The sequence below is a fragment of the Epinephelus lanceolatus genome, chromosome 2, assembly GCF_041903045.1.
Source record: "Epinephelus lanceolatus isolate andai-2023 chromosome 2, ASM4190304v1, whole genome shotgun sequence".
NCBI lineage: Eukaryota > Metazoa > Chordata > Actinopteri > Perciformes > Serranidae > Epinephelus > Epinephelus lanceolatus.
Window position 1 is genome coordinate 1,113,422 of NC_135735.1, and position 23,333 is coordinate 1,136,754.

General features: G+C 48.2%; 2 protein-coding genes across 2 annotated transcripts; one reads left to right on the forward strand and one right to left on the reverse strand.

The window, feature by feature from the left end:
• Window positions 1-322: 322 nt before the first annotated feature.
• cebpg (CCAAT enhancer binding protein gamma) lies at window positions 323-7,185 on the reverse strand. Its single transcript, XM_033620273.2, has 2 exons — window positions 7,046-7,185; window positions 323-3,468 (listed from the first exon to the last, which is right to left on the reverse strand). Exon 2 carries the CDS (start codon window positions 3,370-3,372, stop codon window positions 2,887-2,889), a length of 486 nt encoding a protein of 161 aa, XP_033476164.1. The 5' UTR covers window positions 3,373-3,468; window positions 7,046-7,185; the 3' UTR covers window positions 323-2,886.
• A 12,539-nt stretch (window positions 7,186-19,724) lies between these two features.
• cebpa (CCAAT enhancer binding protein alpha) lies at window positions 19,725-22,785 on the forward strand. The gene has a single exon (XM_033620196.2). The coding sequence runs from the start codon at window positions 19,958-19,960 to the stop codon at window positions 20,894-20,896; it is 939 nt and encodes a 312-aa protein (XP_033476087.1). The 5' UTR covers window positions 19,725-19,957; the 3' UTR covers window positions 20,897-22,785.
• The last annotated feature ends 548 nt before the right edge of the window (window positions 22,786-23,333 follow it).

Here is a 23,333-nt window from a genome sequence, read left to right on the forward strand (position 1 = left end):
GATGTTTGAAATATGAACATCAGCCTGATGAAGACACACCTGTCAGACAGACTAATGTTTAAATTCATATTTAACACAAACATGACAGAACATCGACACAAAGCAAAATCCTATCAACATTTGTCTCTGTGAAAACAGTCAAACAGAAATCCTGGATTTCAGGAACATTGAGAGATAAATGACAGAAACTGTGAAACATGAATTTACAGTTCAGGCTGTAAGAGTACATCTAACTGTAAAAATGATTTCATGTTGATGTATCACAGCCCGACTTCACACATCATTTTAAGAGACTTTTAAAATAGGGGCAAATGATGACAACGTTGGTGGAACATTTGTGGAACGCTGTGGGAACGTTGGGCTGAGCAGCTCAGGTGCAGCAGGACTCTGACAGACAACATTCCTGCAGGGAGGTGAAGCTCCTGACAGACAAACCCTGTGGTAAAACACTCCACACCCACACAAAGCTCATGTAATTATAAAGTGTGACAGCAACACGCCGCAGCCCCGCCCCTCTCTGTGGTGTATTGGCGGGGTAGGGGCAGCCGCGGCGGCGGTGGCGTGGGCAGGGGGACCTGTCCAGATCTGCTCAGACCTCAGGAACGACCCAGCCTCGTTTCAAACTGGATTTAATTAAAGCTGCGGCTCCCCTGACGTGTCTGATACATGTGAGGCGTCTGGATCCACCCAGCAACACACACACACAAACACACACACAGCTGTCTGGGCGCACCGCCAGGTGGAGGTGAGGGGTGGAGGGCCACATCTCCACAGTTAAAATCATTTGAACACAACCTGGGTCTGACCGTGTCACTGTGTCCAGTCTGACCAGAAACAGCTGATGTCATTAATCACAGGACAGAAAGGTGATCAATACCTGATCAATACTCACTTCTGCAGTTTAAATGGGTTATTTTTGACACTTTTATAATGAATTGTTTTCTTCAGAGCTGTTTAAAAGTTTGAATAAAAATTCAATCAAACAACACGAAGCCAACTGGAGCTGAAACAACAAATTAATTGATCAGTTGATCAGAAGAGAATTTATCAGCAGCTAATCTGATGCTTAAATCTGAGAGTTCAGACCAATAATCAGTGTGAGGAATCACTGCAGAGGGTTCAGACATGTTGTTTTTTCTTCATTAAAAGGCTAAAACATTCATCATTATAACTGATTGATTGATCAGTAATAACTGATCGTTGCGGCACTGCTTTGACCTCAGAGTCACGCTGTGAGGTGAGGACACACACGAGCTTTGCAAACAGACACAACTGAGAGAACCAGTTGATCTGGACCACGACACCAGGATCAAAACAGAGCTGCTGCGTCTCTGCCAAAACTCCACCTGTGTGACATGTTGACAGAGCATCAGTCACACCTGCAGCCTGACTTCACCTGACACACCTGGTTCATCAGAGGTCACACTCAGTCTGTTTCCATGACGACAGAGGAAGTGGATTTATATAAATCCCTGTAAACATGTCAGTGTGAGTGAAATGGTCCTGCAGTGAATGTGTCACAGTGGGACTAACACACCCAGATCATGTGACTCCTGCATGTATACAGTCAATCAGACCCAAACTGGCCGAGGCGCTCTGAGCATGCTCCACAGTTTCCGCCCCGGGCTTTGACCCGGAAGTCCAATAGCATTAAATGTGTAAGAGAAGAAGAAGCCGGTAACAACATAAACCCCATCAGTTAACGACACACCTTGGAGCAGGTAGACTTGTTGTCATGGAGACGCTGAGTGAAACTAAACCAAGCCAGGGCGTGAGTGTGATTAAAGATCACCAGACTCCATCACTAACAGAAACTACAGAGCTGTGTGTTTTATAAACTCGTATTTCCTCGACCTCAGCGGACTCCTGAGCTCTGCTGTTACTGACAGGTGAGTTCACCTGCACATCCATCAGCCACAACATGACAGGGCGACCCAGGTTGTTTGCTCCCTGCAGGAAACACTCCACTGACACAAACTGTGAACAAAACCTCCTGCTGAGGGACACTTCTGTTTCTCATTAGTTTAGTAAACAATCAGACACTCGGCAGAGTGAAGCTCTATAAATACAGACTGTTGAAACAATCCAGGCTGAAACTGACAGATCGGAGCTGGAAGAACCAGAAACGTCTTGAAAACATCGACATGTAGTGAACAAACCTTAAAAACTCTCAGACGACTCTGTTAAGTAGACATTTCTCAAAAAGAAGAAAATACACATCCTAAAAAAGGGAATTCAACAATTTACATCTTCGTCCTGCGGCGGCGGTGCCGGAGAGTGAGTCAAACATCCAGCCGCCGCATTTAAAGGAGCCGACAGGAAGTGTGTGTTAGGTTCCTACTGACGTCCAGTCTCTGTCTCAGAGTGAATCCTGATTGGACGACGTCTCAGTTCGTAGGAGCTCACGTCTCTGCACATTCCACCCATCAATCAATCAATCAATCAATCAATCAATCGATCAATAACATGTGACTGTTGCGTCCCTTTGGCCTCTCATATGATGCCAGAGTTGTTCAGAGACTTTCCCAAAGTCACAGTCTGACTTTTACATTTCCACCTGATGTTAAAAACTGGGACGATTTTCACTTTAAATCTTTTTGGTCCAAATTTGACTGAAGCCAAAAAATTCTATTGACAGAACTAAAAAACTTCTGTGATGCTGGGAAATAAAAATCTAAACCTTTAAACTCTTCCAGGAGGATTGTGGGAAACATTCTGATGGGCGCAGGGTTGAAGAACAGATTAAATATGAAAGAAAAAAGAAAAGAAAAGCAGGAAGTAGAAGAAGAAGAAGTGAGGCCACGTTTCCAAAGTGACAGAAGTCTCCAGAAAAGCTGTAGCGGGCAAACGCTCCTGTAATCAAACGTCCCTGTGGCTCCGCCCCCCTCACTGCCCGTTGGTGGGGGTGTTGTTGGGGGCGGGGCTGGAGCCCTCTGCGCCAGCGGGCGGCTGGACGTTGTCAGCCAGGTTGTGAGCATGCTCCAGGAAGAGGTCTTTGAGCACGCTCAGCTCTTTGCTCAGCAGTTTGATTTTGGCCTCCAGCCGCTCGTTCTCCTCCTTCAGCTCGTTGACGCGCTGCTGCGTGTCCATCGCTTTCTGCTTGCTGCGCATGCGGCTCTTCTTCACCGCCAGGTTGTTGCGCTCGCGGCGCTGGCGGTACTCGTCGCTGTCCTTGTCTGCGGGGGGTTTCTTCATCTTGCTGGGGGGGAGGGCCTTACCGCCTCCGGCTGAAGGGCCTGCTGGGACGAGCTGGGGGACCTGCTGCGCTCGGGCTACTGCCGAGGAGGAAGCGGTGGCGTGGGCCTGACTCTGGATGACGCTCACGCCGTTGTGGTCAGATGTGGTTAGTTTTGCCTGCGACGGCCGGCTCATTTGGATGTGCTGCCTTCAGGTGCTGATCTCTGAGTCTCCTCAGGTGTACCAATGAATCGGTGACAGGAAGCAGAAGATTCTTTGCCTCAACGGAGCCTGGAGGAGGACGACAGCGTTAATATCACCTGTAGTGACCTTCCATAAACCAACAACTGTTTTCATTATTGATTAGTCGTGTGATTTCACTGATAAATCAATAGTCTGGTCTGTAACATGTAAGAAAACAGTGAAGAACATCAGGTTCCAATAAACTGTCTCTTCTGCTGCACAGAGACTAAAGATTTAAACTCCTGACTTTATGATAAATTACAAAACTCATGAAAAATATCAACGTTATTGTAAATACAAAATGACATCAAGTCGCATATTTTTGGATGAAAATAACTGTTTTATGTTGTGGAAAATTATTTAGTCTGTAAAATGTCAGAAAACAGTGAAATTCAACTCCATCTCTTTTCTGCCATTTTTATTTGTTCAGTACTTTTTCCTTTTGTTTTTCTCTCACACGATAAAAAACACAAATCTTGTAAGAATTATGAAAATCATCAAATATAACTGAATAAATCCATCACAGTTTTTGAGAGTCGACCTCTTCAAAGTGCTCGTTTTGAGTTTAAAGCTCACAGATATTCAGTTTCGTCACAGCTGACGATCTGAAACTAAAACTCTCAATCAGCTAATCGATTAACGAACTGATGAGAAACTAATCAGCAATTGACTGTGTGAAAATTAAACGACAGCGTGTCTCCTCCAGCTTCCTGCTCTCTCCAGTGAAGGAGCCCAATAAGATGCTATATTTGTACATGTGCAGTCCGCCTGCAGAGTCTCAGCTGACCTCAATCCATCAGTCAGGAGGCTTCATCTCCGCCGCCGCTGCCGCTGATCACTGACACCCACCTCGCCACGGCAACAATTAATCACCACGAGTAAACTAATTATAGATATAAACAACGACGTTCTGACGAGTTAGAATTTTCAACTAGCTGCAACTCCAATTTAAGATATGTACAATTCATTTCCCACGAGTAGACATCTTTAACTTAAATACAGCTGGTCAACATTTACCACTGACTTCTATTCAAACTCAATTACAGATATCTTGAACGGGTTGTGACTTCAACGTGACGTGTCCATTAAGTCATTTTTACTAGTTGTAGTTGTCAGTAATGACGCCTACAGCTCAGGTCTTATGTCACTGCAGTCTCTACAACTGTTCTTCCATCACAGATTAATCATTAATGGTGTTCTTGAAATTTAAAATTTGGTTCTGACTAGTCAAAATTAAAACATTGATATGTCGGCTGATCTCATCACTAGTAACAATGTAATTTCAAATAGATGAAATATGACTGAGTGCTGGAAATTAAACCTGCGGGCCTACTGGCAGACGTTCTGTCTGAATTTAATTTTAGAAATCAGGTCATTTCCATTAGTCACAAATGTTATTGTGAATATTTTCAATGATGTACGTTTATATCTAAAATGGTCGGTTGTCTGACATGTCCAAAATGTTATTGCTGATTTCTGATCTGGGAAATTACATTTCCACCAGGGTTACAACAGTTTAACATTTTCACAGTGTGATGACTGTCTCAGAGAATATTGTGGTTTCACAGTACAACAGACTTTATATTATTATGAGTCAGAATGATCGTTATGGGAATGAAACAGAAGAGTTATTATTGAACAAACATTTTACTACTACAACTGAAACTTGAAACCATTTTTTTATGAACGTTTGTGTAAAAATTCTCCCTTTTAAAAAAACCCCTGAAACATAGTTGAAATACTCACAACAGTTGATTTCTTTTTTTATATTGCAGACAAGCAAACACACGGTGTGAGAACCATCGACTTCTATATCACAGTGAACCTTAAGGCTGATGTATCCCTACAACCCTCATCTCCACTTGTCACAATCCTTTTTCAATGTTTGGAAACTGAGTCGTAGATATCTGTAATGGTTGTTCTCATCCCTGATATCTAATTAAAGATCTGGTCATCAGTTCTGAGTGGTTGAAAAGTCATTTTTATGTTTCTACACTGTCAAATTCTTTTAAAGATATTTTAAATTCACATTTTAATGACATTTGACACTACAAAGTCTCTTTTCCACAAGTAAAAACTAGAGCTGCAACAATTAATCAATTAGTTGTCATCTATTAAATTAATCGCCAACTGAACTCAAAATCAATTACTTGGTTTGAGTCATTTTTTTAGGAAAAAGAGAGAGTGAAAGAGACGTCTCCTCCGCTGGATTTGGAATTCAAGAACGGAGAAACCATCTTAATGTGAGGGACTGGAGCCTGGTAACAGGTCGGCTCTGGTACTGAGCTTTACGGGTTTTAAAAATGGACCCGTGCAGGACTCTGATTCCTCTCACGTGAAACGGCGCAGGGCAATAAGCGTTTGCTCAAATGAGAGCATTCAGATGAACACCACTCTCAACATTCTGACTAGTAACTGTGATTTAATTACACATTCATCTCCCAGTAACTGATTACAATTACGTTTATTTTGTAATTTAGTTACATAACTCCATCACCTGTGACTCGTTATTCCCCAACACTGCGTTTAATGACATTAACAGGGATGCATGAGCATGTCGGCACGTATGTCAGCTTTAAACTGTTAGAATCGGCCTGCTTTCTCTTATTTTGCACAATGAGTGAAGCACATACATTGAAAATAATTGTATTTATAATCTCATGATGAGAGTCTGCCTGTAACATATAGTGTTAATTCATCTACAGCAGAGACCTGACGATCACTGACATTAGGTGGAGAGAAATGTACATATTGATATCAGTATTTGCAAAAGATCCAACACTGTGCATCATCAGACAGTAATAATTTAAAAATTGATGTGCAGATTATTTAGTTTTATCCATCATTTTTCTGACATGTTACAAACCAATCAACTGATCGATTAACTGAGAAAACAATCGATAGTAAAGGTGATCGTTAGCTGCAGCCCTGGTGAGAGCTGCTGCTGCTGAGATGTTTTCCACCTCCACCTCCACCCTGCCATCAGAGAGCAGCACGGAGCATCCGACATGATAACTGGTCGGATTATTATTCCGCACGGTCAATTAGCAGCGCTGCTCTGATTGGTCGGCTGGTTGCCATGCAGCCAGTCAGCTGGGTGCGCAGGGGAAAGCGCTCCGGGTGAAAACCAGCAGAGCTCCGGCTGTTGCCTGCTGTTGCATCATCATCGGCTCTCTTTGTGCCGAGAGAGGGGGAACTCCGGAGTCATGCGGGGATAAGAACCAATCTCAGCTTTTAGCGGACTTTCATAATGTTTGTCGAACATTAAAACGCGACTCACAGCCCGACACGGCGGACACATCCGCTCCGCTCCCCACAAACTCACACAAATCTATATTTCAGAGCACTTTTATCAACTTTTCCTTGAGTGGCTGCGGCCGACAGATGATTCACTGACCTGTAACTCAACACGAACCTTCAACGGTCTGAAAACAGGCGATGGTTTGAGTCTAATTTCGCTTTTAACACGAGCGAAACTACATTTTTACTTTGCTCTGACAAGCCCGTACACTGCTCCTTTAGCCGGGCAGCTAGCCAGCTAGTTAGCTCCTGATGCTAACAAACCCCTAAACCTGACCGCTCGCGCTCTTTTTCGGTCCCAATGAGACTTTAAAACACACGTTACCTTCCCGGGCCGGCGGAGGACTCAACCATCCGTCAAAGTAGGAAAAGTTTCCGGAGAAAGAGTGAGTTTAATTCCGTGTGTGAAGCTCGGAGTGTTTTTGTTTGGAACATGGAGAGGAGAGGATTGCGAAATCTCTTTTACCATGTACGGCAATGTCCGCGGTCAGCCAATCAGAGGCGAGTAGGAGGCAGCGAAGCGAGCGCTGGACCAATCATGAGCGAGTGTGCGGCAGAGTGATGCAATGCAGTATGTGATTGACGTCTGGTTCGACCAATAGGAGCGGGCCGTTTGCAGTCGGTTTTGTTTATGTAATATGAGGATGGTCAAATTAGTTCATACACGCATGACTTCATGTCTGAGTGACGTCATGTAATCACACTGAAACTACAGATTAAATACATTATTATATTTACAGCTCTGCTCCTTCTGTTAGTTATACAGACCACCTCTGTGTGTAACTGTAAATGGATCATGTGCAGGACAGAAAGAATAAAGAAATATGATGAAATAAAAAAAATATTATCTTGCAAAATCAGTTAAATTTCAGAGAATGTGTGTCAGCTCTGACACCCGTGTTTATGTTTGTTATTTAGTGTCTGTGTAAGGGGAAAAAGTATGACAAATAAAACAGAATAAAATAAAAATAACAGTGGTATTAAAATAATAATAAAAATGTTCAATACTGCTACTACTGCTTATAATAATAATAACCACTAAATATACTTATGTAACGTATTGAAAATGGTACACATGTACAGAACATAACAAAGCACAGGGAAGAAGGAAAAAGAAAGAAATATAAAAATATTTATAAATGCTAAAAATAATAATAAAATAAATTATTATCTCGCAAAAGCAGTTAAATTTTAAAGAATCTGTTACTCTGGCACCATGTTTAGATGTGTTATTGTGAGTCTGCAATAACAACAAAATTAAAAGTAATGATAATAATTAAATACTTATTAATTTTTTTTTTTTTTTTTACATTATCCTCAAAAAAATAATGAAAATAATAATAACAACAGTATGTATAGTAATAATAATAATACAGTCATTGTAATATGTTTTGGAAAAAAAATAAATCTGCTGAATGGTCATAGTCTGGAAGGAGTGGGGAAAAGAATTTATAGAGACAATATTTATAGTATAACCTCTGTGTAGTAACATGATAATAACTTGCACTCTGTCTTTGTTCTGTACAAAGAATTCACCTTGAAGATACTTTATATTACAGACAAACACGTGAGGTGACGAAAGTCAACAACTTAAAGGACGGTTACAAAATTCACACACGTCACAAACAAGTTGAAACAATAAAACCAATATTTTGATACCTTTAAATTTAAAACAGGGAGCTCCTAGTTTAATTATAGTTGAGAGTAAATGTGCTGAGTTATCATGTTGATATGGTGACTGCTGTTTCTGTTTCCAGTGAAGATGTAAAAGTGACTTTCTGTTTCTGTTTGTTTGTGTTTGCTGACGTCATGATGACAATGTTTTTATTAATAAACTGAAAGTTTCCAGCTTCCTGTCACCTTCAGAGAAACACAAAGAAAGCACAGTTCTACAGAAAGCTGAGGCGATATTAATGTTCATGTTTTATTTTCTGGTGATGATAATAATTATTATTTTGTCATTTCAGGTGAACGTCCTGTGATCTGATCCAGGTGACAGTCGGCAGCCACAGTAACCAGGATCAATCTGTGCTCGAGCATGTTCTCCCCGTGTCAGCGTGGGTTTCCTCCAGGTGCTCCGACATGTTCTTCCCGTGTCAGTGTGGGTTTCCTCCAGGTGCTCCCACATGTTCTCCCTGTGTCAGCGTGGGTTTCCTCCAGGTGCTCCGACATGTTCTCCCCGTGTCAGCGTGAGTTTCCTCCAGGTGCTCCGACATGTTCTCCCCGTGTCAGCGTGGGTTTTCTCCAGGTGCTCCGATATGTTCTCCCCGTGTCAGCGTGGGTTTCCTCCAGGTGCTCTGACATGTTCTCCCTGTGTCAGTGTGGGTTTCCTCCAGGTGCTCCGACATGTTCTCCCTGTGTCAGTGTGGGTTTCCTCCAGGTGCTCTGACATGTTCTCCCCGTGTCAGTGTGGGTTTCCTCCAGGTGCTCCGACATGTTCTCCCCGTGTCAGCGTGGGTTTCCTCCAGGTGCTCCAACATGTTCTCCCCGTGTCAGCGTGGGTTTCCTCCAGGTGCTCCCACATGTTCTCCCCGTGTCAGCGTGGGTTTCCTCCAGGTGCTCCCACATGTTCTCCCCGTGTCAGCGTGGGTTTCCTCCAGGTGCTCCCACATGTTCTCCCCGTGTCAGTGTGGGTTTCCTCCAGGTGCTCTGACATGTTCTCCCCGTGTCAGCGTGGGTTTCCTCCAGGTGCTCTGACATGTTCTCCCCGTGTCAGCGTGGGTTTCCTCCAGGTGCTCCCACATGTTCTCCCCGTGTCAGCGTGGATTTCCTCCAGGTGCTCCCACATGTTCTCCCCGTGTCAGCGTGGGTTTCCTCCAGGTGCTCCGACATATTCTCCCTGTGTCAGCGTGGGTTTCCTCCAGGTGCTCCCACATGTTCTCCCTGTGTCAGCGTGGGTTTCCTCCAGGTGCTCCGACATGTTCTTCCTGTGTCAGCGTGGGTTTCCTCCAGGTGCTCCGACATGTTCTCCCCGTGTCAGCGTGGGTTTCCTCCAGGTGCTCCCACATGTTCTCCCTGTGTCAGCGTGGGTTTCCTCCAGGTGCTCCCACATGTTCTCCCTGTGTCAGCGTGGGTTTCCTCCAGGTGCCCACATGTTCTCCCCGTGTCAGCGTGGGTTTCCTCCAGGTGCTCCCACATGTTCTCCCTGTGTCAGTGTGGGTTTCCACAAGGTGCTCCGACATGTTCTCCCTGTGTCAGTGTGGGTTTCCTCCAGGTGCTCTGACATGTTCTCCCCGTGTCAGTGTGGGTTTCCTCCAGGTGCTCCAACATGTTCTCCCCGTGTCAGCGTGGGTTTCCTCCAGGTGCTCCCACATGTTCTCCCCGTGTCAGCGTGGGTTTTCTCCAGGTGCTCCCACATGTTCTCCCCGTGTCAGCGTGGGTTTCCTCCAGGTGCTCCCACATGTTCTCCCTGTGTCAGCGTGGGTTTCCTCCAGGTGCTCTGACATGTTCTCCCCGTGTCAGCGTGGGTTTCCTCCAGGTGCTCCGACATGTTCTCCCCGTGTCAGCGTGGATTTCCTCCAGGTGCTCCGACATGTTCTCCCCGTGTCAGCGTGGGTTTCCTCCAGGTGCTCCGACATATTCTCCCTGTGTCAGCGTGGGTTTCCTCCAGGTGCTCCCACATGTTCTCCCTGTGTCAGCGTGGGTTTCCTCCAGGTGCTCTGACATGTTCTCCCTGTGTCAGCGTGGGTTTCCTCCAGGTGCTCCCACATGTTCTCCCCGTGTCAGCGTGGGTTTCCTCCAGGTGCTCCCACATGTTCTCCCTGTGTCAGCGTGGGTTTCCTCCAGGTGCTCTGACATGTTCTCCCTGTGTCAGCGTGGGTTTCCTCCAGGTGCTCCGACATGTTCTCCCCGTGTCAGCGTGGGTTTCCTCCAGGTGCTCCCACATGTTCTCCCTGTGTCAGCGTGGGTTTCCTCCAGGTGCCCACATGTTCTCCCCGTGTCAGCGTGGGTTTCCTCCAGGTGCTCCCACATGTTCTCCCTGTGTCAGCGTGGGTTTCCTCCAGGTGCTCTGACATGTTCTCCCCGTGTCAGCGTGGGTTTCCTCCAGGTGCTCCCACATGTTCTCCCCGTGTCAGCGTGGGTTTCCTCCAGGTGCTCTGACATGTTCTCCCTGTGTCAGCGTGGGTTTCCTCCAGGTGCTCTGACATGTTCTCCCTGTGTCAGCATGGGTTTTCTCCAGGTGCTCCGACATGTTCTCCCCGTGTCAGCGTGGGTTTCCTCCAGGTGCTCTGACATGTTCTCCCTGTGTCAGCGTGGGTTTCCTCCAGGTGCTCTGACATGTTCTCCCTGTGTCAGTGTGGGTTTCCTCCAGGTGCTCCGACATGTTCTCCCCGTGTCAGCGTGGGTTTCCTCCAGGTGCTCCGACATGTTCTCCCCGTGTCAGTGTGGGTTTCCTCCAGGTGCTCCCACATGTTCTCCCCGTGTCAGTGTGGGTTTCCTCCAGGTGCTCCGACATGTTCTCCCCATGTCAGCGTGGGTTTTCTCCAGGTGCTCCCACATGTTCTCCCTGTGTCAGCGTGGGTTTCCTCCAGGTGCTCCAACATGTTCTCCCTGTGTCAGCGTGGGTTTCCTCCAGGTGCTCCGACATGTTCTCCCTGTGTCAGTGTGGGTTTCCTCCAGGTGCTCTGACATGTTTTCCCCGTGTCAGCGTGGGTTTCCTCCAGGTGCTCTGACATGTTCTCCCCGTGTCAGCGTGGGTTTCCTCCAGGTGCTCTGACATGTTCTCCCTGTGTCAGTGTGGGTTTCCTCCAGGTGCTCTGACATGTTCTCCCCGTGTCAGTGTGGGTTTCCTCCAGGTGCTCTGACATGTTCTCCCTGTGTCAGTGTGGGTTTCCTCCAGGTGCTCCGACATGTTCTCCCTGTGTCAGCGTGGGTTTCCTCCAGGTGCTCCCACATGTTCTCCTCGTGTCAGTGTGGGTTTCCTCCAGGTGCTCCCACATGTTCTCCCTGTGTCAGCGTGGGTTTCCTCCAGGTGCTCCGACATGTTCTCCCTGTGTCAGCGTGGGTTTCCTCCAGGTGCTCCGACATGTTCTCCCTGTGTCAGCGTGGGTTTCCTCCAGGTGCTCCGACATGTTCTCCCCGTGTCAGCGTGGGTTTCCTCCAGGTGCTCCCACATGTTCTCCCTGTGTCAGTGTGGGTTTCCTCCAGGTGCTCCGACATGTTCTCCCCGTGTCAGCGTGGGTTTCCTCCAGGTGCTCTGACATGTTCTCCCTGTGTCAGCGTGGGTTTCCTCCAGGTGCTCTGACATGTTCTCCCTGTGTCAGCGTGGGTTTCCTCCAGGTGCTCCGACATGTTCTCCCTGTGTCAGTGTGGGTTTCCTCCAGGTGCTCTGACATGTTCTCCCTGTGTCAGCGTGGGTTTCCTCCAGGTGCTCTGACATGTTCTCCCCGTGTCAGTGTGGGTTTCCTCCAGGTGCTCCGACATGTTCTCCCTGTGTCAGCGTGGGTTTCCTCCAGGTGCTCCCACATGTTCTCCCTGTGTCAGTGTGGGTTTCCTCCAGGTGCTCTGACATGTTCTCCCTGTGTCAGCGTGGGTTTCCTCCAGGTGCTCTGACATGTTCTCCCTGTGTCAGCGTGGGTTTCCTCCAGGTGCTCCGACATGTTCTCCCTGTGTCAGCGTGGGTTTCCTCCAGGTGCTCTGACATGTTCTCCCTGTGTCAGCGTGGGTTTCCTCCAGGTGCTCCCACATGTTCTCCCTGTGTCAGCGTGGGTTTCCTCCAGGTGCTCCGACATGTTCTCCCTGTGTCAGCGTGGGTTTCCTCCAGGTGCTCCCACATGTTCTCCCCGTGTCAGCGTGGGTTTCCTCCAGGTGCTCTGACATGTTCTCCCTGTGTCAGCGTGGGTTTCCTCCAGGTGCTCCGACATGTTCTCCCTGTGTCAGTGTGGGTTTCCTCCAGGTGCTCTGACATGTTCTCCCTGTGTCAGCGTGGGTTTCCTCCAGGTGCTCTGACATGTTCTCCCTGTGTCAGCATGGGTTTTCTCCAGGTGCTCCGACATGTTCTCCCCGTGTCAGCGTGGGTTTCCTCCAGGTGCTCTGACATGTTCTCCCTGTGTCAGCGTGGGTTTCCTCCAGGTGCTCTGACATGTTCTCCCTGTGTCAGTGTGGGTTTCCTCCAGGTGCTCCGACATGTTCTCCCCGTGTCAGCGTGGGTTTCCTCCAGGTGCTCCGACATGTTCTCCCCGTGTCAGTGTGGGTTTCCTCCAGGTGCTCCCACATGTTCTCCCCGTGTCAGTGTGGGTTTCCTCCAGGTGCTCCGACATGTTCTCCCCATGTCAGCGTGGGTTTTCTCCAGGTGCTCCCACATGTTCTCCCTGTGTCAGCGTGGGTTTCCTCCAGGTGCTCCAACATGTTCTCCCTGTGTCAGCGTGGGTTTCCTCCAGGTGCTCCGACATGTTCTCCCTGTGTCAGTGTGGGTTTCCTCCAGGTGCTCTGACATGTTTTCCCCGTGTCAGCGTGGGTTTCCTCCAGGTGCTCTGACATGTTCTCCCCGTGTCAGCGTGGGTTTCCTCCAGGTGCTCTGACATGTTCTCCCTGTGTCAGTGTGGGTTTCCTCCAGGTGCTCTGACATGTTCTCCCCGTGTCAGTGTGGGTTTCCTCCAGGTGCTCTGACATGTTCTCCCTGTGTCAGTGTGGGTTTCCTCCAGGTGCTCCGACATGTTCTCCCTGTGTCAGCGTGGGTTTCCTCCAGGTGCTCCCACATGTTCTCCTCGTGTCAGTGTGGGTTTCCTCCAGGTGCTCCCACATGTTCTCCCTGTGTCAGCGTGGGTTTCCTCCAGGTGCTCCGACATGTTCTCCCTGTGTCAGCGTGGGTTTCCTCCAGGTGCTCCGACATGTTCTCCCTGTGTCAGCGTGGGTTTCCTCCAGGTGCTCCGACATGTTCTCCCCGTGTCAGCGTGGGTTTCCTCCAGGTGCTCCCACATGTTCTCCCTGTGTCAGTGTGGGTTTCCTCCAGGTGCTCCGACATGTTCTCCCCGTGTCAGCGTGGGTTTCCTCCAGGTGCTCCGACATGTTCTCCCTGTGTCAGTGTGGGTTTCCTCCAGGTGCTCTGACATGTTCTCCCCGTGTCAGTGTGGGTTTCCTCCAGGTGCTCCGACATGTTCTCCCCGTGTCAGCGTGGGTTTCCTCCAGGTGCTCCCACATGTTCTCCCTGTGTCAGCGTGGGTTTCCTCCAGGTGCTCCCACATGTTCTCCCTGTGTCAGCGTGGGTTTCCTCCAGGTGCTCCCACATGTTCTCCCTGTGTCAGTGTGGGTTTCCTCCAGGTGCTCCAACATGTTCTCCCTGTGTCAGTGTGGGTTTCCTCCAGGTGCTCCGACATGTTCTCCCTGTGTCAGTGTGGGTTTCCTCCAGGTGCTCTGACATGTTTTCCCCGTGTCAGCGTGGGTTTCCTCCAGGTGCTCCCACATGTTCTCCCTGTGTCAGTGTGGGTTTCCTCCAGGTGCTCCGACATGTTCTCCCTGTGTCAGTGTGGGTTTCCTCCAGGTGCTCTGACATGTTTTCCCCGTGTCAGTGTGGGTTTCCTCCAGGTGCTCCCACATGTTCTCCCTGTGTCAGCGTGGGTTTCCTCCAGGTGCTCCCACATGTTCTCCCTGTGTCAGCGTGGGTTTCCTCCAGGTGCTCCCACATGTTCTCCCCGTGTCAGCGTGCGTTTCCTCCAGGTGCTCCGACATGTTCTCCCTGTGTCAGCATGGGTTTCCTCCAGGTGCTCTGACATGTTCTCCCCGTGTCAGCGTGGGTTTCCTCCAGGTGCTCTGACATGTTCTCCCTGTGTCAGTGTGGGTTTTCTCCAGGTGCTCCGACATGTTCTCCCTGTGTCAGCGTGGGTTTCCTCCAGGTGCTCCGACATGTTCTCCTCGTGTCAGTGTGGGTTTCCTCCAGGTGCTCTGACATGTTCTCCCTGTGTCAGTGTGGGTTTCCTCCAGGTGCTCTGACATGTTCTCCCTGTGTCAGCGTGGGTTTCCTCCAGGTGCTTCGACATGTTCTCCCCGTGTCAGCGTGGGTTTCCTCCAGGTGCTCTGACATGTTCTCCCTGTGTCAGCGTGGGTTTCCTCCAGGTGCTCTGACATGTTCTCCCTGTGTCAGCGTGGGTTTCCTCCAGGTGCTCCGACATGTTCTCCCTGTGTCAGTGTGGGTTTCCTCCAGGTGCTCTGACATGTTCTCCCTGTGTCAGCGTGGGTTTCCTCCAGGTGCTCTGACATGTTCTCCCCGTGTCAGTGTGGGTTTCCTCCAGGTGCTCCGACATGTTCTCCCTGTGTCAGCGTGGGTTTCCTCCAGGTGCTCCCACATGTTCTCCCTGTGTCAGTGTGGGTTTCCTCCAGGTGCTCTGACATGTTCTCCCTGTGTCAGCGTGGGTTTCCTCCAGGTGCTCTGACATGTTCTCCCTGTGTCAGCGTGGGTTTCCTCCAGGTGCTCCGACATGTTCTCCCTGTGTCAGCGTGGGTTTCCTCCAGGTGCTCTGACATGTTCTCCCTGTGTCAGCGTGGGTTTCCTCCAGGTGCTCCCACATGTTCTCCCTGTGTCAGCGTGGGTTTCCTCCAGGTGCTCCGACATGTTCTCCCTGTGTCAGCGTGGGTTTCCTCCAGGTGCTCCCACATGTTCTCCCCGTGTCAGCGTGGGTTTCCTCCAGGTGCTCTGACATGTTCTCCCTGTGTCAGCGTGGGTTTCCTCCAGGTGCTCCGACATGTTCTCCCTGTGTCAGTGTGGGTTTCCTCCAGGTGCTCTGACATGTTCTCCCTGTGTCAGCGTGGGTTTCCTCCAGGTGCTCTGACATGTTCTCCCCGTGTCAGTGTGGGTTTCCTCCAGGTGCTCCGACATGTTCTCCCTGTGTCAGCGTGGGTTTCCTCCAGGTGCTCTGACATGTTCTCCCCGTGTCAGTGTGGGTTTCCTCCAGGTGCTCTGACATGTTCTCCCCGTGTCAGCGTGGGTTTCCTCCAGGTGCTCTGACATGTTCTCCCTGTTTCAGCGTGGGTTTCCTCCAGGTGCTCCCACATGTTCTCCCCGTGTCAGCGTGGGTTTCCTCCAGGTGCTCCGACATGTTCTCCCCGTGTCAGCGTGGGTTTCCTCCAGGTGCTCCCACATGTTCTCCCCGTGTCAGCGTGGGTTTCCTCCAGGTGCTCCCACATGTTCTCCCCGTGTCAGCGTGGGTTTCCTCCAGGTGCTCCCACATGTTCTCCCTGTGTCAGCGTGGGTTTCTTCCAGGTGCTCTGACATGTTCTCCCTGTGTCAGTGTGGGTTTCCTCCAGGTGCTCCGACATGTTCTCCCTGTGTCAGTGTGGGTTTCCTCCAGGTGCTCTGACATGTTCTCCCTGTGTCAGCGTGGGTTTCCTCCAGGTGGATGGAATCAATGGACCTGTTACATAACAACATACACATGTAACATATCAGTGTTTTGCAGAAATGTACAATACCAACATTTTTTTACTGGTTACTGGGTTTTTTATTTGTACAGATGAGCTTTGACTTCAGTACAGATGTAGATGCAGGTCTGTGTAGACAGTCACAGTCTTTGTGCACTAAGAACCAGAAAAGAACTGGACAATAAACAGGATCACTGAATGTACAGGTCTAGCTGAGTTTATTTGTGTCACACTGATCAACAGTGTGAACTCAAAGTGCTTCTGTCACTGTATCCTGTTTGTTATAAAAGGGTCCATGACGGAGCAAAATGTTTAAGTTATTCATGTGCACATTTTACAGCATTAATTTTCTTTCCACAGATGATGTTTCACACATTTACAGGAGCAACACTGTGAACAAAGGAAACTTCATGTGCGTCTTTATCCTGAATTTAAAATGAAGGAAACAATAAACGATCCGCTCAGTTATCTGCAGGTTGAAGTCAGTCGCCTGAGCGCTGTATTAATACTGTGCTGTGAGATCAGTCTGAGGGGTCAAAGGTCAACACGTCCACCTCGCCCTGTCTGAGTCACTCCCTCTCAGTGCGAGCCAAGTCAAACAGTCCTGACAGTACGCAGTACAGTGTGTACTGAAGGTGACACAGCAGAATTCTCTCAATTCACTGTGTACAGGAAGTCACGTGATTCCAGACAATCTGACTTCAGTTCAGCTGTTTTCACCCTTTAAACAGTTTCATATAAAAAACACCAAAAACTGAGTCGATGTTTCCGTTTGGACTTTTTTTTTATCAGCTGTGAGATTTGTTTTCTTCTGTTGAGCATCGCATTGCTCTGTACTGCCTCAAAAACCTCCTCAAGGAACCTGAAATTTCCTCCAGGTCTGTACTGTAACCTCCTCAAGGAGGACTAGGACCTCCTTGAGCGTACCTTGAACTGCCTGGAACACCCTAAAGGACTGTTAGAAATTTCCCAAGAACACTGGGACCGTTTCAAGGATCCATAAAACATCTTAAATTCATACATGAGCCTCTTCAGTTTCCTCAAGGATCCCTTGAACCTCAATATGAAGCTGTTAAACTCCCCAGCGTCTTCTGGAAATTCCTCAGTGACCCCTGAACCTCCCCAAGGGCCTCTACAACTCCTTTAAGGATCAATGGAACCTCCTCAAGGACCCTTGGAGTGTTCTCAAGGACTCCGTGGACCTCATTAAGAGCCAGTAAAACCTCCTCAAGATCAACAAATCTTGTGGGGACTGACTGAACATCAGACCCGACAGAAACTCCTCAAGGTCTGCTGGAACTTTCTCAATGACCGACTGGACTTCCTCTAAGGATGTAACCTCATCAGTCCTGGAACCTCTTGTTGATCCTTTAAGCATCTGACTTCTAGAAGCTCCCCAGGAGCTGCTGGAGCTTATACACAGGATTATTAAAATATCCTCACGCAACGTCCAGTGACCCTCTGATCCTCCTCAGTGATCCATATCAGCTCCTTAAGGACCTCCTTTCAGAGGACGAGGCCGGCTGAGGCCTTTTTTACCTTCAGCCTCTCTGAGTGACTGAAGGAAAGTCCATGACCGTCCCTCCACCACAAATCAGTTATTGAGATTTTTGAAACTTTGATGTTTGAAAGTTAAAAGTTGAAGATGAACTCCTGGAGTTAAAAACAGCGCCTGTTTTCCACTCTTGTTAGTTGGTTCATGAGAAATCACGATTTTAAGCTCAGATTTAGTTACAGTTTTATTTTCCTGACAGAATCATGCGTCGCACCAGATGTGTTTAAGAACCGTCACAAATAGTCAACAATATTTATTTTTTTATTTTTTCAGTTTCTGGCAGTTTCTAAAGAACACATGTTTTCCAAACCTGTCTGTGCACCTTTCATTTAAAAATGTTGTTTTACAAACTGTTTCAATTTTTTTATTTGTAGTTTTTTTTTTTTTTTTGTTAATTTACAGTTTCTGTGATAAACGGTGTGAAATATGAGCAGGTTTGGAAAACATGCTTTCTTCTAAAATCAATGGTAAAATAAATACAAAATAAAACCACTTTCTTCTGTTGCCCCTCCTTCAAGCCCAAATAAAAAATGCAGTGCTTAAAAACTTATTTGACATCGCTCCCCTTTTTGCACTTCACTCAGAAGCTCGTTATGAAAAAACATCCTCATTCACAAACCCAGTGATTTCAGTTTGCTGCTGAGTCCGACCCTAACCCACACTTTGTTCAATCATATTTTATGGTTTGATTCAGAACATGAGAGATGGAGGAAAATACAGGGCAGAAAAACATATAAGAAAGACTGTAATTGTGCCACAGAGAGGGAGGACAAATACAATTTAAAATGAAATTAATTTCGGCCTAAATAAATAAATAATCACAGAGTCTCCACATCAGGAAAAAAGGGCTCAGTGTTCAGTCGACAGAGGGCGCACCAGTCCGTTTGTTCACTGCGTCACTGTCTTTATCCTGCAGCCCTGAAGTGAACCTTCCTACCCCCGATACCCCTGCAGAGACCCCCGCTCCTCTGTTCCTTCTCTGCTCCCTGACTCCGAGCTGTCAGACACTTCACTCTTCATATGAGAGCAGGTTAAACTCCAGTTTAATGAAGGCATGTTTCCATTAACACCAGAGCCTGTTTAGACTTTACATCTGAATAAATCTCGTCATTTATAGCGAAAGAAATTCTGTGACTTATTATATCAAAGTTTAATATTAGAATTTAAAATGATGTGTTTGACTCTCACCTTCTCATAAAATAAGGAAAACAAAGGTTTAATCAATTATTCGCCCTTTTATTGTTGTTTTTATTTAAAAACGTCATAAAATAATATTTTCCTAAAAGAAATAAAGACAGAAACAAAGCGTCACTTCTCTGCACAGACTTGGTGTTAAAGTGTTTCATGACTGAGCTGATGTCACACAGTTCAGGTCTCACACCTGATGCACACAGTCTGAACTCATCCGCGCGTCTGAGCTGCGTCTTTACGCGCGGATGTCCTCTGCAGCTGCTGCACCGTCACCAACACGCTCTCATGTACCAAGCTTTTGTTGAAGCTGGCACTTGTGTCAGTGATGGAGGAGTTCAGCAGAGCTATCATAAACTTAATAACCTGCGCGCACAGTAATCTTTCTCACTTTGAAACGTGCCGCTCCCTCATTGCGGAGATGAAACCAAACTGCGCTCGGAAATCTGCCACTTTAAGGCTGCATCGCCTCTGAGAGCAGAAACACACCTTTTACACATGAAGGAGTTCAGTGTCGCGTTTTAATCTGGATACTGTCACAGTGAGACGGGTGGTGTCAGAGGAGCGCGTCAGGAGCAGTGGACTCATGGAGAGTGTTAAAGAAGGGACATCGATGTTTTGTGCATTTGACTTCAGCCCAATTGAGGACTGGCTCGTGCTCCTTCAGAGTTCAGAGTAACTTTAGTGCATCGTGTCCGCTGTGATGATAATATGAGAAATAAATGATGTGTAAACGGAGCTCGCAGCGAGAGGCTGAACGGAGTGTAGTTAACTTTGCACTGTGGCTCTGCTCCGTAAAACGTTTCTGTGCAGTGACAGTGGGTTAAATCCAAGACCGTGTGTGTGTGTGTGTGTGTGTGTGTGTGTGTGTGTGTGTGTGTGCGCCCGCCCACTCCCTCCTGCTATATAACCGCAGTTTGACAGCTCAGACTTTACTGAGCAGGAGTCGTCTCACCGACACCCCGCCGCTTGTCTCCTCTCCTCTGCGCCTCTCTCTCTGTGCTCTGAGCAGACACAGACCTGTTACACTCTCACACCACTTCATGTCTGCAGGTTTATCAGAGCCCCCTCTCACCTGAGGACCTGACACTGAGAAAGCTGACTTTGTCCAAACTGGATTCTCGGAGCTCCTCGCCATGCATGCCCGGGTTTAGATTCTCCATGGAGCTGTCTAACTTGTACGAGGTCGCGCCCCGGCCCCTGATGAGCAGCCTGACCCACGGCCAGCAGCCCTCCTCCGGCTACAGAGACCCGTCAGACCTCGGCGGTGAGATCGGAGACAGCGAGACCTCCATCGACCTGAGCGCATACATCGACCCGTCGGCTTTCAACGACGACTTCCTGGCCGACCTGTTCCACCACAGCTCCCGGCAGGACAAGCTCAAGATCATGAACGGAGAGTACGAGTCGGTGCCGTGCGGCCCGGGGCCCCAGCAGCACTACATGTCCACCTACATGGAGTCCAAGCTGGAGCCGCTCTACGAGCACAACCCGCCGCGCATCCGACCCGTGGCCATCAAGCAGGAGCCCCGGGACGACGAGGACATGACCCCGGGCATGCCTCCCACCTACCACCACCCGCACCCGCATTCCCAGCAGTACTCCCAGCATTCCCAGCAGCAGCAGCAGCAGCCGCAGATGCCGCATCTCCAGTACCAGATTGCGCACTGCGCGCAGACCACCATGCACCTCCAGCCGGGCCACCCGACCCCTCCGCCGACCCCGGTGCCCAGCCCGCACCAGCACCACCACCACCAGCACCACCACCAGCAGCAGCACCCGCAGCAGGGCGGCCTGAAGCTGCTGGAGCATCAGCGGGGAGGCGGGAAGTCCAAGAAGAACGTGGACAAGAGCAGCCCGGAGTACCGGCTGAGGCGCGAGCGCAACAACGTGGCCGTCCGCAAGAGCAGGGACAAGGCCAAGCTGCGCAACATGGAGACGCAGCAGAAGGTGGTGGAGCTGACCACCGACAACGACAGACTGAGGCGGAGGGTGGAGCACCTGACCCGGGAGCTGGACACGTTACGGGGCATCTTCAGACAGCTGCCGGACGGATCCTTCAAACCCATGGGCAGCTGAGAGACTACTGAGCCGGACTGGAGCCGGACTGGAGCCGGACTGGGACCAGGCTGGGACCAGGCTGGGACCAGGCTGGAGACGGACTGCTGGATTTATACTCTCTTCATGTGTGGACGGACTGAGAGCTGTGAGGAGACACTGAGGCAGCTGAGGTGTTCACTGCAAAAACATCCGAACCATCATTTTGTCTTCAACTCTCATTTTTCTCTTTAAACAATCTGCAAATATTCCAGACACAAATCAGCTGTTGAGACAAACTGACAAACTTTAAGAGTTGTGACGTCAAACAGAAACTCTGCAGCTGGACTCCTTCTTGTTTTTAGAACTAAAGTTTCAGCTGATGAAACATTTTGACTGGAAACAGGTGAGTTTGCTCACCGTCATCTCATTGGCTGATCACCTGCTGTGACGACAGACAGACGGACAGAATGACTCGTGCATCTTCTTGCAGTGTTCATGTGCCTTGTGTTCTCTATGAGCTGGTTCCGCTGCAGATCCACACACAGAGGACTGGTTGTTTTTGTGCCTTGTTCCCGTTCAGACTGTGTGCACGACACACTCGACTCACATATCAGTGCAGCTAAGGTAGGGCGTGTGTCCCAGATCAGCCTGTGGTGCATGTTCCAACTGTGTTTGTTGTATCTCTTCATCCTCTCCTCCTCATCATCACCGTCACACAGCTGGAGTGCAGAGCGCTGCACAGAGAGGCTGAGCTGGACCACCTGTGCTTCTTCTGTGGTACCTCACAGGGTCCAGCTCAGCCTGACGGTACGGCTGTGTGACGTCATGATGTCACCTTCATGTTCAAATGTTGTAAACGTGCTGCAGATCTCAGTCTGCTGCACGTTCTGGTCAAACTGAACTGTGTATTTGCTGAGACGTGATGACTGTGAACCACCAGCAGCTCCCCAAACCTTGTATCTCCGCTCACAGGGAGCTTTTCTTTCATGCTCTTCAACCAGTTGAAGGAGCAAAAACTGCAGAGCGTTCAAATGAACCTTGTAGAGTTCATAAAAAACATCTCAAATGTTTGAATCATCTTAAAAGTGCATCATCTTCCCGCTCAGAAACACGGCGGCTCTCCTCTCTGACTTCCCCAAAAGTTTTTGTGACTACAATATTTCACGTCTGTCTGAGTGATAATAATTTGAGTTCTCGGAAAATACAAACACAAAAAACTGGAATTGAACATGTGGTCCAGTGGAAACCACGTATCTCCAAACTGCTGCAGAGTCTCTGTTCAAAGATCATCATGATGCATTTTTTATTAAAATGTTTTATCGTCTGTAAAACAGCAGAGCTTCATCTTCTGACGTGAGCTCTGCAGACTTGGAGATGCGTGGTTTTCAGAGGACCATAAAACAGCTCTGTCGTATGCACTATCAGTTGTCACATGAAGCGCAGCGTCGTCTCAGACACGCGTATGGGTACTGATCTGATCTGATCTGATCTGATCTGATCTGAAAACGCCTCGCTCTTCATATTTATGTGTAAAAACAAAGAAAAACAAAATGTGAAAAGGGTTCCTATGCAACACGTCTCTTCCTCTTTTCCACTGTTGAACCACACACTCACACACACACACACACACACACACACACACACACACACACAGACGGGGTGCCTTCTGATCCTCTGAGATGACCTTTGACCTCAGGCTGATCTGCTCGTCGTCGCTCTGCTCAGAAAGACGACGGTCGGACTCAGCGAGGGAAAAGGAAGCACTTTTGTTTTTTTGTTTTTGTTTTTTATAAACTGATGTTAAACCTGTTTGTTTCAAAGTAACGTCTCAATTGTAAAATAAGCCTATATATATATAAATATATATATATAAATAAATATATATATATAAAATACCAAATAAATAATAAAGAGCTTGTTTTATCAGAGTCTGCTGTTGGTTTGGTGTTTTTATTTGTGTGTGTGTGTTTGTCACAGAATCATCACATCAGAAACTTCTGGAAGTTTACTGTGTTTTTATCTCTGCTGCAGCAGATAGGGGGCGCTCTCAGGACCGTCACACACTGATACAGATCAGCTAGATTGATTCCTCAGTGTTGGGGTCAGGCTGCAGCTCTGTGCCGTCACGCTTTAAGTTTTACTCACATTAAACAGTGACAGATAGGAACTCAGTGAGTGTGTTTAAAGGAGCAGTCCGTCACTCTGCAGCAGCTCCCAGTCACGTGGGGAAGATTTGGTTCGTTGATCTTTAACCTGCTGCTTCTTCTTCTACTGCTGCTTTAACTACGGCCCTGATTCTACAAGAGTTTAGACACTGTGGGAATAAAAACAGAAAGCAGTGATTTGGAAATCCTTTGACTGAATGCAGATATTTATACTTTTATAGTAACATATACTCACTCTGCAGCAGGTTAGAATAACGCTGGGGCAGCAGCATGTTTACAGCTGTGTGACATCATCACCTTTTCCTCTAACA

What these genes read in the sequence shown, in the direction of transcription:
- cebpg (XM_033620273.2), bottom strand. Translation starts at nt 3,372, where the DNA reads ATGAGCCGGCCGTCGCAGGCAAAACTAACCACATCTGACCACAACGGC.
- cebpa (XM_033620196.2), top strand. Translation starts at nt 19,958, where the DNA reads ATGCCCGGGTTTAGATTCTCCATGGAGCTGTCTAACTTGTACGAGGTC.